Genomic DNA, 18309 nt, shown 5'->3' with positions numbered 1-18309 from the left:
GTAAACGTTACTAAAAAAAGAGTTTTTAGTTTTCTGTACACAAAAAAATTTCTACGCATTTTTTCTGCCTGTACATAGTGATTTGTACTTCCTCCGCCAACAAGCGCTAGCGTCGTTTTTTTTCGGTCAGCCAATCATCGCATGCCTCATTTCAGGCAAGCAAATTTGGTACCCTTCTTCGCTGCCATCATCTTCCGAAAGCCAGTGCGGAAAGTCTGGCGTGAAAAGTCCCCATCTGATACAAAAGTAGCAGTACCCGTATTTATTTCTAACCCTCTTCGCGTCAAAACGCAAAAGGTAAGGCCAAAGCTTTGGGTCTTCGGCATTCCAACAACTTTTGGTCTTCGTATAAGACTCAAAACACGTAGGCTTAGAGGCTGGATGTGGTGAACTTGTAACTTGTTTTGTGTGTACACGCGCCAGGAAATAACTACGGCTGTGAAAATCCCGTTTTGTTGCTGCGTCTATGTGGAATAGCACGAATCTACGTCGTTTCATTTACGAGGATGTATTATTAATGCTGTCGGAAAGTTAGCAGGGCGACAGTGCAGGCGTTTTCGCCGACAGTATGATTAGTACCGAGCCTTCGCTTCACAGGTCTGGTATTTTTAATGACGTAAGCCGGAGTCGACTTCCTCAAGACTCACCTTCTTGGAAAAAAAAACCTTCCTCGAAAAACTTGGTCGTGAAAGGTCAAACATTGTTTATCCTTTCACAATCTGGCTCTAACCGAAAGGTTAACCGAGAAATGTATTGACAGGTCATTCGTCTGCCGGTGTTGTTTCTCGCAGCTCATCATCCAGAAATGTTCCTCCTCGAATGGCTCGGCGGTGTCCTAGGTTACTTGGGTAAGTATGTGATTGTTTATTAACATTTCGTGTTAACTTTGTCGTCGATTCGGCTGCGTTTTCGTGATCGCGGCAGAGCTGTGCTCGCGAGGTGCTTCATTGATCGAAGTCTCGTGAGTTCAGTTGGATGAACAACTACCTCGCCTAGTTTCTTTTGAGCGTGCGTGCATAGTCATTGCCATTTGCGTGTTTGGAACATAACTGCTGTGTCCGGAACTTCCCTGAAACGGCGTCCGTAGAATGGAAACCATCGAGTGTGTTTATTGGACACGTTTATGGGGCGTACTAGCGGCTAGTGCCGCTCGATCTGTCATGTAGGTTTACAGAAATTGGCCTTTCGCTGTAAGGGGAAGGAGGGCGTAGAGATACGCACTCTTGTGCTTATCATAGTGCACCTGACCCCATAAGTGAGGTCGCCAGATGTCGCAATCTCGGGTGCTTGCGCCAACTGCGTTCGCACGGCTCGCGATTTTGGGTAGCGGAATTTTTTTCTGACTGCTCCAGCCTTGACAAAGAACTCTGAAACAGCGTTGTGGTTCCCTGATGAACTTTAGGCCCTTGCAGCCTACAGGGCAGACCACTGAAGTGTATTGTTTATGCTAGCACTTGTATACATCCAGATATCAGCGCTTCACAAGCAGCAGTTTCTCTGTCACAAGCCAGTTAACTGGGTACTAATGTTTTTCTCGGTGTTCCACAGGGTCGTTGCACAATTTCCTCTCATGCACCACTCGAGCAATACATTCCACCATGTGCTCATTTGAAGCTTGGTACTGTTTGACAAAGTTTGAGACATGTAGTTGTATCCAGATGCCATGACTGAAACCAATGTTACCCTTAACGGTACTGGTATAAAGCGGCAGCAGCCGTGTTACAGGCACTTGATGGAAAAGGCCTTGTGTGGAATTTTGACTGTGTGCTTACAGTAGTAGTTCACCACATAAGTGTGAGGGTACTCGTTCTTTTGCCGTTAGTGCTTATCTTTGGGAGTCTAGAACAAACGGCTATTGTTTCGTTGAGGAAGCTTGGGCTGTTATTAAGTCTCTCTACACAGACTTGTGTCATACACACGCAGCTTGCTGTTTAATATCACTGCGCTGTGTAATTGAATGGGTGATAGTAGGCACGTATGCACATTGCCGCTACTGCCAACTGCAAGGCTTGTTTCTAGCTAAAGCAGGTTTTCCTGTACAATAGCGTGTGCTCTCGCCCTTATCAGTGCAGTGCGCTAATGCATTGCTGTCCGACCTGCCACTCAACTCTCCCGCAATAGTGCTGAAAATCGGAGGGGTGTGCAATATTGGTAAAACAAATTCCACTACACATATGCCGACCATATCTGCAGTTGGCCTTGCACTCGGCAATATTTGTGGCCTAGTTTTTTGTTCTATGAATTACAATTTCAATCTTCTGTGTGGCTCAGACATAGATACAGGGAGCAGCTGCTGCTGCGTGCCTTCTCTGTGCAAGTATCTCTTATTTTTGTTTACTTAAGCCTTTGCCCATGTGAAGGTCGCACACAAGTACGCTGTTGTAAAAGGAGCCACACTATCTCGTAATGTTAAAATGAACAAAGCTGGCACTACAGCTATTTTTTTATGCTATGCTAATATCTGGGTACACGCTGCAAGAGCTGCCGCAGGAAGTGCAGTTTAACATTGGCCGTTCTTGACTGAAATCACGGCAATATTCATGAAATAGTGCACTGCAGTTCACATTTGGCTCTACATTTTCGAATCCAACAAGAATGTATTTAGTCGCAGAAAATACTAAATGTAGTAAAAGTGAATTCTCTCAGCTCTGCAACCTAACAGGGTTGTAGCAGATCCCTTTGTGCAGACCCTTTGAAATTGCATCTCCTATACTGCGTTTCACTCTAACACACTCTGCACTGTGGTAGCAGTGCAGAAAATTAGGGCCCTGAATTTAACAGCGAGGCAACCAAAAATAAAAGCAGCTAGGCTGAGGACAAGCAGTGTGCACTTCACAACAGAAATATGAGCATGCACGGTTGGCTGTGCTGCAAAACTGGGTGGAAATGTGAGCTACAGAGAATAAACCAATGGCTTCGGAGGCTGAATACAATCGGGAGAAAATGAGCTGAAGTGCTAGGGTTCAGCTAATAAAACAAGCTTATGTACGTCTTTCTGGTTAATCCCTCCATAATAACTTATTTTGAGTTGGTGCATGCCAAATAAAATGCATAGCACCAGCCTTGTCTCTGTGCTCATGTTTTAGTCATGAAGGTTATTATTATTGAGTGAAATCTTCCCAAGCCAAAAGTGCCATTGGTGGCAGGTGCAAGTCGGGACTGGCTTGGTGCACATTTGTCGCGTTCGTTTCATAGTGAATGCAGGCAAGGGTAGGCTACGGCAGCAGTGTGTGTGATGCGGGCATGCTTGTTCGCCTCCTCCTCTTCCCCCAGGCCTGTGGAAGAAGAGTGGCAAGCTGCTCTTCCTGGGCCTGGACAATGCGGGCAAGACGACTCTGCTGCACATGCTCAAGGATGACCGCATGGCCCAGCACGTGCCCACGCTGCACCCGAGTGAGTGCCCTCCGTGGCTGGTCTCTCCAGGAGCAACTGGCATTTTGAAAAGTGGGCTCTACGGACTGTGAGGAGGCTGTATCCTGGTTGCCGAGCTCCTGCCTACCAGGGCTGCAGAGGCATGCAGCTGCTTCACGGGTTATTGCTACGAGCAGCCCTTCTCAAACACTCTGTGGTGCCTTCCTGAGGGAGGCTGAGTATCGGTGCTCTACTTGCACTCGGTGGCTGCTCTTGCTGCCATTTGTAAACGCATTGGAGTGTGGAGGAGGTGAAAGTTTCCATTTTGTTAGCGGTAGGGCAGTTCATTTAGTTGTAAGAAAAACTGCACGACATAGACAATAAGGAAGGGACGGGACAGTCCTGTCCCGTCGTGTCTCTTCCTTATTGTCATGTGTTTGACGTGCAGTTTTTCTTTTCTTGAAATGCAGTACCCACTAGCCCAACAACACGCTGTACTCGTGTAGTTATTTTTTCATTTTGTGGTAGGTCGTATAGTTAAAATTGCTGGACATCGTTCATTTCCAGTGCTGTTGCTGGTCTTCTGAAGGGAATGTGCAGATAGCAGTACATGAATTTGCCTCCGGTCTTGTGTTGCCTAAGGGCACAAGCAGAGCCCTGTGTGTGGCTGCATAGTGGCTGCAAAGCCTTAGTTCATCTGTGATAGACAGCAGGAGAGGAAGCTCCATTCAGGGATGCCTCGTCAAATGCCCCAGCGACGTTGTACTGGTTTTCACTGTGTTTTCAGCCTATCTCTGCTGTCAAAAAAAACTTTTTTTACCCATATAAGCTTGTACAGGTTGAACTTGCTTGTAAGCTATGAAATTTTACCCTGTGGAGTGTTGTCACAGGAAGCAGGGAGGAGAGCACTAAGGAACACAGCACTTTTGAACACAGTTTTCTCGTTGTAATTTGACCAGAAAAATCTAGAAATTGTCATGGGCATTCTAGGTATTGGTCTGGTAAATCAACCAAGGCAATGTTTACAACTTGCATCAGTGCTCTCTTTAAACTGGTTCGAAGGTCCTGTGTGCTTAGTCTGGTCCATTGTATTCTGTGACAAGCATTGCTGTTGAGCACTTTCTGGGCCCCTTAACAATTGCTGAAAACGTTAAATCTCATTTCCAGCAGAGCTGTGCCCCCATGTGCGCACAAGTACCCCTAGGCATTTCTAGTTCACTGTGTCTTTTGAGACATTTACGTCCCCCGGTTTTTGGCTTACGCCTTGTGGAGAGGGATCTATTTCCTGCACCCGGTTGGCTGAACAGGACTGCCTTCCTTCCTTTCGTTTTTTAACGAACTGGTGGGGCTTGTCAACACTTGAAATCGGCTTCATTTACTCCATTGAAACTAGAATTGTGCTCATAGCCTTCGAATTGCACTCGTTGTGCAAAGCAACTTAATGCATTGGCCACTATCTTCCTTTTTTGTTGCGCATTGCTTTCTCTCATTTACTGTAGAAAACAGCTGGTGTGCTGTAAAAATGGCTGTGCTCGTCGGAGGTTGACGACACTTTCCTTCCACAGCTCTACTTATGGCTGACTTGGGTTGTACATTTTTCTGTTCATATAAAGCTAATTTCAGCTTGTAGGGTATGCTTGCTATAATATATTTGACATATTTCAAAATGGTACATGACAACACACAAAGGTGGCAGTTGCCCTTTCCCTGAGCAAGTCTTTGATTGCGTGTGATTGGATAAGCCTGCGACTTAAGAAAGCCAGCAAGAAAGGGATTGAGCAAGCAAGCACATGAGCTGGCGTTCCGGGCATGCTACACCTGACGGTTTGCACTGCTCATCAAGGTGTTTGGACTGCCTTCTCAGCTGTGACGGCAGGCCTCTCAGTGACTGCATGGATAACGAGCTGTGCATTCAAGCACGAAGCACACATGCCTCGTATTTATGACTTTGCGTGCATGTGTTTTGATGAGAGGTGTGATGAGGCTGTTTCAGACAGTTAAAAAAAAGAACTTGATAAACACATTGGCACATAAGCATGTTTCTGGCTCTGCTAATTAAGGAAATTGTTGGTGTGGGGGTGGGGAGGGTGAGTGCAAGTGTCCATATGTCAAACAGAGCCATGACAGAATGCATGCTATGTCGGTCTTTTCAGGGAAAGTATGCAGCTACATGTCCGCTGCACGTTCACACTTGGACATTTCAAACGTTGCCAGTATCTTTCAAATCATTCTTAAACTGCAATCTGTCCCACACTGCACAACTGCATAAATGTTTGCCCACAAAGTCCCTCTGAAACTTTGCCTTTGTGCTGTTGCAAATTGACTGGTGTAGCACCTGTGTCGCTTTGCACCATTTTGCACTCCACGGCGCTCAGTCTTCGCTCAGTCTTGTCAACCTGCTGCTTATGGGCAGCCTCTCAGTTACGACCTTCGGTGCCAGCTGTTGCCGATCGTGTTTGCATTTACATTTGCAATGTTCAGCTTCGTAAGCGGCCTGCTCTTTCTCCGATGTATCCGAATTCGTGATTTCACCGAGCCCGGGACAATATGTAGCATTGGGCGGTTTCTTAGCTCCTCTTGCTATGCCAGGTGCCAGCACATACGTTACTGTTTTGCTTTGCCTCATCAGTGAGAACACTTGAGCTTTCAGACACCGAGGTGAAAGATTGACGGTAAGCTGGCCATATGTAGCCCCGCTGGAAAAATACTACACCGAGGTTGGTGCTCGGAATAACAAACTGTCACTGGCGTATTATTGGCAGTGGCTCGTATGGAATACTGCTTGGTGCACCAGATGGAAAGCGATTCTCAACAGCTTGTCTTCGGTATTGAGAATTGCTTTGCATCTGTTATTGAAGTTCATTGAATGTCGGATGTGTTGGGATTTCTCATATATTTGAACCAAAAACACTCGTGGGAAGTTTTAAAGCTTACTTTTCTTTCCTCCTTGTTGCGCTTGCAGCCTCTGAAGAACTGTCCATAGGCAACATGCGCTTCACCACGTTCGACCTGGGCGGACATCACCAAGGTAAGTCATAGCGTTCCTCTTTCTGGATCAAAACTTTGGTGGGTCCAGGAATATTTTAACATCAAATGATACGTGCAAAGCAATTCATTTGTATCGATATTTGTAGAACACTTGTCGACCACAAAGCATACTATTCCCGTCGCCTGTGAAGAGCTGGAGAAACTCCTCACCATAATTAATGTGTGCATTTCACGTATGCAATGCAATTACTATTGGCAGTTTCCCAGAATAAATTATGGGCATACTTTAGACCAATGTAGAAAAGGCCAAAAATGCTTTAAAAATACTCAAACAAGGCAATACGAAAAAGCCAAAAACAATCAATAGGGTCTGACAAGTCTAATAAAGTAATAGCAAAAAAATGGGAACCTAAAGTGCTTAAGCTCAAAACTAGTGTTTCCTAATACAGTAGTTAAACTTATGGATTGCCAATCTTGGAAAGAAATGATGTTGAATACACTTGCAAGATAAAGTATACATGCCAAACTGACTGGCTAGAAAGTTAAGAGGACAGCTAATTGTAACAACCCTCACTGTGTGAATGATAAAGGAGCCAGAAGGGTCAGAATGAGTTTTCAGTGGATTCAGTAGTGAGTAAAAAGGGTGGGGATGTTCTGTTCTGGTCTTTATCATTAGAGAAAAAATGAGAGGTTTGGTATGGTGTGTTCTGAAGTGTCAATGGTTCTGTATGCCAATGCAGAGTTCAGCCTGCTTCGAGTACCACCACTCTTGCGAGCGCAGGATGCAATAACAGTAATCGAAAAGGCTTTGCTGGGTGGGTCATGTTGTAACCAAGCGCATGGGTTCCCATCAATAGCTTGGTTTTTGATCACCTTGTTGAGGATGCCTATATATGGGAAGCGCTTGTCAAACCTCCTTCAAGCTGGCGTGCTGCCTGAGATGAAAGCCTTGTAAAATTGGGTCTGGTTTGGCGATGAGGCATTGTGCGTATGCTGATTTATACTGCACCTTGTTGAGCCTTTAAGGAGATGCGGCACATGTATACCAAAACAGGCATTCATGCTTATCAAAGTGGCCTGGAGAACACAAGCTTATTTCTTGCAGCTGTAATAGTGCAGATACAGGAAGTTTGCTTCCAGCTAAGAGACCGCTTTAAAGGGGTGCCACAATGCATGTATCGAGCTCCTATTTTCATGGGCATTTTGTAGTTGTACTCATGGAATGCAATAATTGTATATTTAGAGCATGGAGCTTCAGGTTTTTAAGGCTCAGAGGACTCGTAATACTAGGAATGTTTTTGTGGCAGCCTCGCTAATAACTGCATTAATGTGGCACTGGTTTGCAATGTGGTTTGGTGCTGTCTTGGTCTTCAAAAATTGAAGGTTTGCCACTCTTTCAGCAGAGCATACTTTTTTTTTTCATGAAATTTTAATAAACATGCCTGCAGTCTACTAAGTATCACCCTGGAAATATGCAAGTGTGTTATCACAGCTTATGCTGGCACATAAAGGTAGAAAGTTGTGCAGGATAAACTGGAGAATTGTGGGAGAGAAACTGCACCTTGAACTTGCTTTTCTCGTGGTTGAAGAACTCTGAATTGTAAGCGGATTTGCTGATTCAGGAATTAGTTTTTTTTTTTTTTTTGATCCGTTTTTAAATTGAATCTGTCTGTTCTGAACTGAAAAGCCTGCATTATCCAGCCTTTCCAATGCGGGAAAACTCTTTCGCAGTTGAATGCCTTTCAGGCATGCAACTATAAACATTCCAGCTTGGATAAATTCCACTAAAGGGACAGTAAAAAGTTTGATGAGCACGCTGCTGTTTTTGTGCTTATTTGAATGCCCCCCCCCCCATCAACCTTAGGCGCGTATGAAAATGATGGGTAAAACTGTAGCCTCCAATTATTCAATGTCATTGAAGCCCAAAGTGCCGTATCCTCAATCTCTTGCAGAATAATTTATTCAGACTTGTACAAATGTTTCCTCTAGGAAATGCAAAATTTGTTTTGAGGAGGTCAGTTTTACTCTTAAGAGGGGACACTGGTCTTAAAACAACTTCTTTTAATTTCCAAGTACATTTTGTGAAACTTGTCAGTCTTGCTGCTTTTTCCCCACTGATTTAGAATATGCCATTAATTTTTTCAGTTGGTCAATTAGTTCCCAAGATAATTAGAGATAATTAGCCATTTTTGTTCAAACAATAGACAAGTGTTGGTCATGAAACTGTAATCTTTATATTTCCCAATACTATGAACACTGGTGAATGCAATAATTGAAGCAGTTTTTTGATGCATCACTTGGAACTAATTTTACAGCTCGTTAAACTGCGGTATTTGAAATGGGCACTTAAAATAGTTCCTTGCCACTGGTGCCACCAAGGTGTAACGAGCTGTAAAATTAGCTCCAAGCAAAATCATTAAAAAATGGCTTCGATTTTTGCATTCACCAGGGTTCATAGTATTCGAAAATATAGACTACAGTTTATGACCAACACTGGTTTGTCTATTTATTGTTTGACCAAAAATGGCTAATTATCTCTTATTATCCTAGGAACTAATTGACCAACTGAAAAAATGATGGCATATTTGAAATCGGTGCGAAAAAAGCAGCAAGACCGACAAGTCTCACAAAATCTACTTGAAAATTAAAAGTTGTTGTTTTAAGACCACTGTCCCCCCTTAAAACCATTTCCATTCCTGGTATTGTTAACGATTAGCACCGCAGTGGCTCTCTAGCTCGAACTATTCGTCAAAATTGCTGGTGGGGGAAAAAAACTGCCAGGGCCATGCATTTCCCTCCAGAAAGCCTTTGTTGTGAAAAGGCCAGTTTCAAGACTCAATCTTGTGACAAAGGATGAGCATTGCGACCCTGCATGCGCGGCTTTTTCATCAACACGCTAGGTCACAAGTCTTCTTTCCCTTTTATGGTACCTTTAATTTAGCGCCACAGATCTTTACCATTGCCTATCTGGCAACTTTGCTATGGAAATGGCATAAATGTCCTGAGTATTTCTGCCTTTCCCACTTTCTCGACTGTGCAGCCCGGAGGGTGTGGAAGGACTACTTCCCTGCTGTGGATGCCATAGTGTTCCTCATTGATGCTCATGACAGGGAGCGGTTCCCTGAGTCCAAAGCTGAGCTGGACGTGAGTCCCTTTTTTTTTTCTCCTTTCTAGTTTTTTTGTAATCGGCAAATGATATATGCTGATGGGTGTACAAGGAAGATAGGCCATAACATCCATGTGTGATGTGTATCTTGTGGTGTGGATTTATGGGATGTAGATCCTGTGGTTAACTGTTGCTATACTGCACTTCTGTTCTAACTTGACTGAATCCGAAAACTGTTGTGTTATGTGGAGTTAGGAATGGCTGAACTGAAGGGAACAGTGATGTGTGCTTGCATTGAGCTGCGAACCTGAATTTTGTAATATGGTCCCTTCCAGTCGGGGTAAACCTGGATCTCTGACAATTTCGTAGCAAGCATTTTATATAGGTGGCTGTCCCAAGTATGACGGCAGCTAATAAAAACATCCAGTAAACAGTGTAGTACACTTAAATCTCGTTATAACGAAGTCAAACGGACGGGAAATTTTTTTCATTATAGCCATTAGTCTGTTATAGCTGGTGACTAATTATAAGACTTACTACTAGGATGTACAGACAAAGGTAGGTCACCGTGGAGCATCAGCTACCGTAGCAGTCACGGTTGCAGTAAAGTGCTATGCGAAAAACGTCAAAAACTGGAATCGGACACACAGGAACTGATTATTAATTACTCGCCGCATACCACGTACCCTTTTACATAAATGGCGTGAAAACATCCATTATGCTGCGCTGATTCATCTTCCTTAACTGAAGAACAGCTTTCTCCGCAGCATCAGCTATGTCGAGGCCATCTTCGCCGTCTTCATTCCCGCCGAAGTAGCGGTGTAGCAGATCCACTGCGTCCAGCGCCTGGGAAGATGTCGGCATGTCGTCCGCGCAGGGTGGAAAGTCGTCGTCATTGACACGCTCTTTATCGCTTCCTCCTTGCGGCCGAGCAGCGCCAAGCACGTAGTCAGTCTGCTAGTTCCTCCGAGGCCACAACGTCGGAATCCATGCTCCCGTAGTCCCAGGAGGTTTCGCCTCCACGCACGACACCAGCGTCGCTGAATGCGCTCCACAACGCCACGGCTTTGATGCGGGGGTGTCATTGGGTGTGCCAACTCTGTCCGCTGGCTCATTGCTGTCACGACTGCTTTCGCTGGCAGCAAATGTACGGCGAAAACAGTTGGCAGTGGTGCTGGCAGTGATGCTCATCCATGCTGCGTGAAGCATTTCCATCCCCATGTAAAAATCGATCTTGGTGTCGCGTTTCAGGTACATGTTTAGAAGGAGCCGGTCTATAACCTCCTTTCTATACCCAGCCTTGATCGAGAGGCTGTATCACTGCTGTGCAGTTGAAGGGGGGCAAGAACCGCAGTTCGATGTCTTCAAGAGCCACTCCTATGTGGTTGGCAGAACAGTTATCTAAGAACAGGCATATCTTGCGATTCTGCCTCTTCGACTTCTCATCCCAGTCATGCAGCCACCCCACAAAAATGTGTCATGTCATCCAGGCCTTCCTGTTAGCAAGGTACTGGAGGTGAAGTCTCTTTTTTTCCTTAACTCTTTCGTTACGGCGGAAAAACGGCCGATTTTAAGTGCTTCCACAAAACATTTTTTTTCTCTTGAGCTACTGGACACACGTAGCCTTGCAATGCATGAAATTGTAGCCTATAGATTGCTCTTCCAAACACAAAGCAGCAGTTTTGTTAAAGGTAAAATCACTTACAGTTTATTCGTCAAGTAATCAGAAAAAAGCCCCCAAGAAAAGTATACGAAAAACACAGATCGGCACTTTTACCGAGACTAAAAATTATTTCAGGTATTTTAAGATATACAAATTGTTCCTACGTTCCTTGGCTATGATTCAATATATAACTCAACAGTGTACACCAAGTTTTGGCGTTTTGAGGGCCCGTCAACCTAGCGCAACTGACGGCTGTGCCACGCCGCGAGGGCACTCAAGGGTGAGTGAGCCTCTGTAAAACGTGCATCCAAGTATCGTACTTACCCGATTCTAACGCGCACTTTTTTTCCGGAAAAATAGGTCGAAAAATCGCATGCATCGGATACGAAACCGAAACAGCGGAAATTTTGTCCCACCTATCGCCATCGCCATGTCAAGAAGGCACCGAAGCTTTTAGCAACGATTTTTCGGACGCAGGAAGCATAGGCGCCTAGGCGCCTAGGCTTTTCTATCGGCGTTCACACAAATCGTCAAATCGTTACACTTGCGCGCTTGATAACAGCAATGGCAGCAGCGGCTCTCACGCGTTCAAAACGAGCGGTCGGCTGAAGCGTGCGCCTCTGGAGAAGCTCGCGGGATGGGCGTGTGAGGCGTGGGCCACGATCCCATCGACCATGGTTGAACGGCAGTTCAGAAGTGTGGCATCGCGATCGTGCTTGACGGCACCGAGGACGAGATGTTGTGGTCAGCGGAGAGCGACGAGGAGTGAGATGAGTGAGATTACTTCGGGAAATAATTCACCCGTTTCTCTCGCATTCGTTTTTCTTGCTCACACAGTTCCGTGTGCGTTACAATCGGATGTGCAAGTTTTTTAGTTTTTTTGTCAAGAAAATCGGGTGCGTGTTATAATCAGGTAATTACGGTATACTCTTTTCTGTCCTCGCACAAAATTCTTATCAGTTCGGTGGTAAAAAACAAGAAAAAAAAATAATCGAGCGCTCTCGACAAGCGTCCCACCTGAACCCTGCATCGGTAATCTGACACGAGCGCCAGGTTATCTTGAAGGTGATAGCGCGATACAGCACGGTGCATTTGGCAAAATATCCCGGCCGTACGTTCTCGAGACCCTAAACACTAAATCAAAACCGGAGTCGTCAGATAAGAAGCACGTTTTTTTTATCAATACAGCGCGGAGTCACAACGAAATTACCCGCCAGCGCTTGTTGAGTTGCGAGGCACCTGAACCGGAGCTTCGTCGTCCTAACTGAAATCTGAAGATCCCACATCATTGCTTGACCCCTCACTGCTGCTGGAATCAGAAAAATCGACACCAGGAGCTGCCGAAGTGCTTGCTACAGTAGTCCGGCTGTGCGGAGCGCAGCGAGAACCCGACGCCGATTTTCCTCCTCCTCCCCTCCCCCTTCGGTTCAAATTTCTCTTGCTACGCCGCCGCCACACGCGACATATAAACAAACGAAACCGAAATTGAAAGAGAAGTTGCCAAAGAACACACCAGATGGCGATAGTTGTCTGTGGAGCGCGGGTTTCAGATATTGCGGGATATTTAAAATCATCGGACGCCGGCTTCCGATTGCCTATGGCGCCGTCGTGAAAGAGTTAAAGCACCGTGGTGATGTGCTTTTCCCTATCACCAAAGGGAGGATCTTCCCAGACCCATCCATGTTCATGCACAGGAGCACGCTGGCACGGGCTTTGCTGTGTTTTCCACCACGACACAGCTCTCCCTTCAAGGACAGAGCCTTCTGCAGCAACATTTGGTAGGAGAGCGCTGTCTCGTCGGCGTTGAACACGTTTTTCTCCCCCCCTACGTCTGAATGACTGGTCCAACGTTTGCTTGCACCTATGCCGTTGCCGTCTCTTTGTTGACGGATCGGCACTCGTCCGTGACGACTCTGTCGACGATGTTACCCACCCCAGTGGCTTAGTGGCTAAGGCCAGGAGGTGGCTAAGGCCTCATAGCCAGGAGTGGCTATAAGCACGAGGTCGCGGGTTCGATTCTCGGCTGTTGCGGCCGCTTTTCTGATGGAGGCGAAAAGCAAAAACGCCCGTGTGTATGAGATTTCAGTGCACATTAAAGATCCCCAGGTGGTCAAAATTAATCCAGAGCCCTCCACTACGGTGCGCCTCATCGCCTGCATTGCGTCAGCGCGTTAAGCCCCACAATCAATCAATCTGCCGATGATGTTGCGGCGCTCCTTAAATCACTGTAGCCAGCCGTCGCTTCCAACAAAGTTGTCGCAGCCCAAAATACAAGCGAAGTATTTCGCTTTTTTCTGGAGGAGGGCTCCCCTCACCGGCAAATTCAACGCCCTTGCATCTAAAAACCATTTTAAGAGAGCCTCTTCGATGGCTTCAAAAGCGAGGGACCACAACTTCTTCTGGCTACCTTTAACGCCGCGTGCAACAGCGCCGTGATGGCTTCCTTGCTGCCAAGAATGGTGGAGAGGTGATAAGAAGTCTCTGCTGCCACCACTCGGAATTATGGCTGCCTTTTGGTTGAGAGCGGAAACTTTGCGTTTACGCTTACATCCACTGCTGCTGTCATTCATTGTCCTCTCGTGAAACGCGCAACGGGATGTAGAAAGCGAGCCGGCGGCACGTCCTACGCCTACACTGCTACCGCTGTTGCTTCCTGTGCATGCCTAAACAAAGCAAACAAGTACAGAAGCAGCGCAGCGTGCCTTGGGCAGCAGACCGCCAGGCTTTGAGAGCTTGGCTTGGCTTGGAGCGCCGCCGGATGAGGCACTGTCGCGGGAAATTCAAAATGCCGCATCGGATGCAAAAAAAGGGGGCCACGCATTTTTAACAAATTGATATGTTGTTCGCAAAGCTGGTGGTTATTGTCAGTTTGGGACAAAAATCGTTCGTTATGTCCCTTGAGCAACACAATTGATGTTCGTTAAAACGAAGTTTTAAGCACATGGGCTTCTATGGCGACTTTCAAGGGGAATTGCAACTATTTCATTATATTGTCCATTATTTCGTTATAGACCGCTTTGCTATAACGAGATTTAAGTGTATTTCCATGCTGATGACCATCGAGCAAATTTGTAACCTTTGTGCATCAATGTCCAAGTACCCTGAAGGAAATCGTCTGCGAATGAAACCTAATTTTTTTTTACTCTGTAGCTTTCTGGCAACTATTACAAGCTTGGATGGGCTTTCTAAATTTGCCAGGACTGTTCTAAGCGTATGCAGAAGGCAACGCCCCACACTGCTGAGAAATTAGCGAGCTAAAGTTTAATCTACTCTAGCCAGCACCTGCCTCTCGTGTCAGCAATATCGTGCGTGTTTTGCCAGCGGCCCCAGATAGCCTCATGGTGCACATTGTGCCTAGTTTGTACAGGCCTAAAGAAAAGGTGTGGGAGGTAGGGTGGGGCCACCACTCCTCCTCGCGTTGCCTTGTGCTGTGTTTAGCTCAGGCAGGCTGGGGATTCTTTTGTGCACTTGTGGTTATTTGCCTGCATGAATGGCGAGCCTCGATTTGTGTTTGGATGCAGAGCCTGCTGACTGATGAACAGTTGGCAAACTGCCCAGTGCTGATTTTGGGCAACAAGATTGACAAGCCGGGAGCTGCCAGTGAGGATGAGCTCCGCACGTACTTCTGCCTTTACTCGCAGACGACCGGGAAGGTGAGCAGTGTCTTTTCTCTGAAGGCTTGTCTCTATCGAGCACACATACGGTTCCTCAAGCCTTCATCAACTAGTCACCATTAGAACTGTTGCGATAGGGCTCCATTCTAGTTGGTGATAAACACTTATCACTCTTATTCTTGGCCATGGTGGTAGTCACATCAGCTAATCAGGAGTTAGGAAGTTAGCTATCTGATGCTTGGCTTTGTGTACGTTCTGGAGTGCCCAAAAATATGCCAAAAGTGTCTGCAAGAGTTGCCTAAAGAGAGAGAATTTTCAGTGCTAAAATTAAATTCTGTCACATGCGTGTGACTCGGGACGCTGATGTCCAGAGTATTGAGGTGGGCTGAGGTGCACCAGTGCACTCCAGTAGCCATTAAGTTGAATTTGGTGCATTTTTGAAGGGTTCTCATTTTTATTTCAACTAATCAAGACTTGAAAATGAGATATGAATAATGCTGCTCCAAACGATTGTTTAGTTGAGTAAAATCAAGTTTTCTCTTCTTAATGTGTAGAAAGTTGTGGAAACACCCTGTGTGTGTGCTGTTTTTTCCCCTTTGTCATAACTCCCACTTGCACTCAATCTGCAGGGCAAGGTCCCTAGGTCGGAGATGACGGCGCGTCCCTTGGAGATGTTCATGTGCAGTGTCCTCAAGAGGCAAGGCTATGGCGAAGGGTTCCGCTGGCTGGCCCAGTACATCTAGGTGCCCACTGTCCCCTCCTAGGGAGGAGTCATTCGAAAGCGAGGAGCAAGAGCGAATGTGTGGGGGACACCCTGTGACTGGAAGAAGAGACAGTGTGGTGGACGACTGCTGCAAGGACTTTTTCCCCCTTTCCTCACTTGTAACCTTAGCCTCCTGTCACATGTTGTCCCTGCCAACACTCCCTTGCCCGATGGAGAAGCAGCGGGGAAGACCTCGGTTCTTTCCCATAGGCTCCATTCCAGACGTTAGCTTCGACCCGTACCTAAACACACATACGTCCTGTATAAAGAGTGCTGTACAGACTGGAGAAAGGCGGAGGCAGACTAACCTTGCCCTCGTCCCTGCCTACTTTGTGTTTTTTACTATTGTTCCTGTTCTGTTTTAAATTGCTGTGCTTGGGGGCGACGTTGGGCATACAAAATGTTTCGAGTCTTGGAACACTAGGTTGGGTGGTGGGCTTGTGAGCGGAGCTCAGTGACGCTGACATGCTACTTTTTCTGTGCATACCTTATGCTATTTTATTCTGAGTACCTTGCATGTGTCAAAAAAAAGAAACTTCCATCAAAGTACTTAGTCTGTCGAGCTTTGCTTGTGGCTGTAGTGTTAGAGTGGCTCTCTAGCTTCTTTCCTGTGGAATGACGTGCAGCTTATAAGGGCATTTCTGGAATGTTGCTGTGATTGTGCTTAAGCATTTAAAAGTGGTGTTGCCAATTTGGGCTAATCACACATCCAGTTTTCCTGTCTCTATTTTTGAGGTCTTGTCTAGTGAGTGTAACTCGGTATACATTATCTGGTCCCATTTGCGAGAAGTCTGGTGGCCAAAAGTTTGGAGAAGTACTGGGCACCAAAACTGGCCTGTCAGCGTCACTGCCCATGTCTGAGCACTCGGGCTTGAGGAATAGCAGTAAACAAATGTGGAGAATATGGCTCTTGTGTCATGAGCATTAGTGCATACAGTTGTCTGCTCACGGCTTAACTTTACTGTCCTGTTTAAGGGCTGTTTTCTTTTTTTATTTTTACTGAGGACTTTCTACCCTGTGTACATAATTGCAGCCCCTTTCCCACCCTCCCCCCTCTTCCCACTAAAAGAACTGTTTGACTTGCTAGATAAAGAAAACAATTGCCGATGTTCACCTTGTGTTCTTTTCGTCTTTCCTTGTGTTCTCTTACCACTTTTTTTCTAAATATATAGGTAAGAACAATTGTATCTGACAATGAGTGCTTTGTAATATAAAAAAAGGAACCATGTCAGCACTGTTGTGTCGAAAGAGAGGCCATGGCAGCAGAGTTCGTGAACTAATTTTCTGACCTCCGATTAGTTCACTGAGCTGTGCTTGCCCCACACTGGCGGGGCTGCAAGCTGGAAATGCTTTATTTTTTGCTCCACTAGTAGCCAAAGTGTAAGGTTAGTGCTCAGTCTCTACAGTGTTCATTGCAAGGTTTCGCTGAAAAAACTGCCCTGTGTATGGCAGGGAGGGGGGGACTTTGGAGAGATAAGTATATATTGTTGAACAAGATGTACTGAGATTAGGCACTTCGCACGGTCTGTCTGAAGTCGTGGCTGCTGGGAAAGATTCACTGAACGAGGCATGTGCAACTGCTGGCTCGAACAGCTGATCATGGTGTGCTGTAAAACAGACCTGGTAGCTTTCATTCAGTTGCGTGTCCATATTTTATAATTTGCATATTCGTGTGCATAAAAAAAAATGTCTACGTTATGTTCTCTGCACTCCGTCCAGCTTGTTTTAATGCTCGTGTAAAATCAGTCACTCGAAGGCAGCTGCGGCGCACGCTGACTCAATGCTGCCAAGGTAAGGCGAGCAAAGTTCTCAATAACTGTGGGTTTGCTGGTGTAATTGTATTTTTGACACCATCTTTTACAGCACAATATGCCTGGCATCAGCAAAAAATTGTCTTGAAGTCCCTCCCCCACAACTTCATTTTACCACTCAAATAATTGCGTTCTACGATTTCCCCAGGTTTGGAGTGCTGCTTGTACCAGTAAAAATGTTGGCTACCAGTGAAGCTAAACTAGATAGTTTCAGCAGTCCTAAATGCTACACAGGACAAATGCAGCACACCCTCACTAAAGAGGATTTGGCCACTGTGGTGTACTTAGGCGACATCTCTATACTAGTAAGGGCATTTGGCTAGCAGGGGACTTGAATAGGTTGAGGAATGTAGGAATTAATGAACACCCGTCAGTTAAGGCAAGAAACCATTTGACTACTTGCGTGGCTCAGTGAGATTCTAGTGAACAGTTGTGCTACAAGTACATACATAGATGAATATTTTATTCATCTTGTCCATGCTTGTCTCAGAGGACAAATTTCTTCATATGCATGTATGCCATGACCACGGAGCAGAATGGTGCCTAATACAAATACATACTCGACTGACTGCCTGAACATCCTCCCACCCAAGAAAAAAAAAAAAGCTAGGTGGCAGCTTTGCTGCGTTTTGGTAGGATTCACATGAAGCTTGCAAAAGTGTTTCAAGACTTGACACTTCTGGTGCGTGGGTGATGAGCAGCGAGATCTGGTAGATACTATCTTCCTTTCACCAACAGCTGTGCTCTGCCTCGGGCTCCGTGGAACCAAACATCCAATTCTAAGGTTGGACGTCTACTGTACTCCCGTGTTTGGAAATCGAATGTGGATGTATGACAGAGGAGAAAAATACTTTTATTAAGGCTCGACACTAAGCGTCGAAAATGTCCCGGGCCAGTTTCAGCAACGCCAGCTGGTTTATAAACTTGTCTGAGGTTAACCAAGTCTGCCACATTGAATGAGGAGGGTGTGGAAAATGTGGGGACTGAATTTCAACTGGGCAGGAGAAAATGTC

At 45.8% G+C, this 18309-nt stretch overlaps 1 protein-coding gene across 1 annotated transcript; it reads left to right on the top strand.

Annotated features, from left to right (window-relative positions):
• The first annotated feature begins 139 nt into the window (after positions 1-139).
• Sar1 (Secretion-associated Ras-related 1) lies at positions 140-16598 on the top strand. Its single transcript, XM_077676711.1, has 7 exons — positions 140-297; positions 792-848; positions 3274-3393; positions 6314-6379; positions 9380-9483; positions 14630-14761; positions 15352-16598. The coding sequence occupies exons 2-7, from the start codon at positions 806-808 to the stop codon at positions 15463-15465; spliced, it is 579 nt and encodes a 192-aa protein (XP_077532837.1). The 5' UTR covers positions 140-297; positions 792-805; the 3' UTR covers positions 15466-16598.
• The last annotated feature ends 1711 nt before the right edge of the window (positions 16599-18309 follow it).

This window comes from Haemaphysalis longicornis, unplaced genomic scaffold (genome assembly GCF_048455015.1).
Source record: "Haemaphysalis longicornis isolate Haplotype H1 unplaced genomic scaffold, Haemaphysalis longicornis Haplotype H1 scaffold_1, whole genome shotgun sequence".
Taxonomy (NCBI): Eukaryota; Metazoa; Arthropoda; class Arachnida; order Ixodida; family Ixodidae; genus Haemaphysalis; species Haemaphysalis longicornis.
The sequence above is the reverse complement of the archived record's forward strand: the minus strand, read 5'-3'. Positions and strand labels throughout refer to the sequence as shown.

Bases quoted from the DNA above. Each gene is read 5' to 3' on its own strand.
- Sar1 (XM_077676711.1), top strand. From the start codon at position 806: ATGTTCCTCCTCGAATGGCTCGGCGGTGTCCTAGGTTACTTGG. The intron at 3,394-6,313 runs GTGAGTGCCCTC...TTGCGCTTGCAG, and splicing joins CGTGCCCACGCTGCACCCGA to CCTCTGAAGAACTGTCCATA. The intron at 6,380-9,379 runs GTAAGTCATAGC...TCGACTGTGCAG, and splicing joins CCTGGGCGGACATCACCAAG to CCCGGAGGGTGTGGAAGGAC.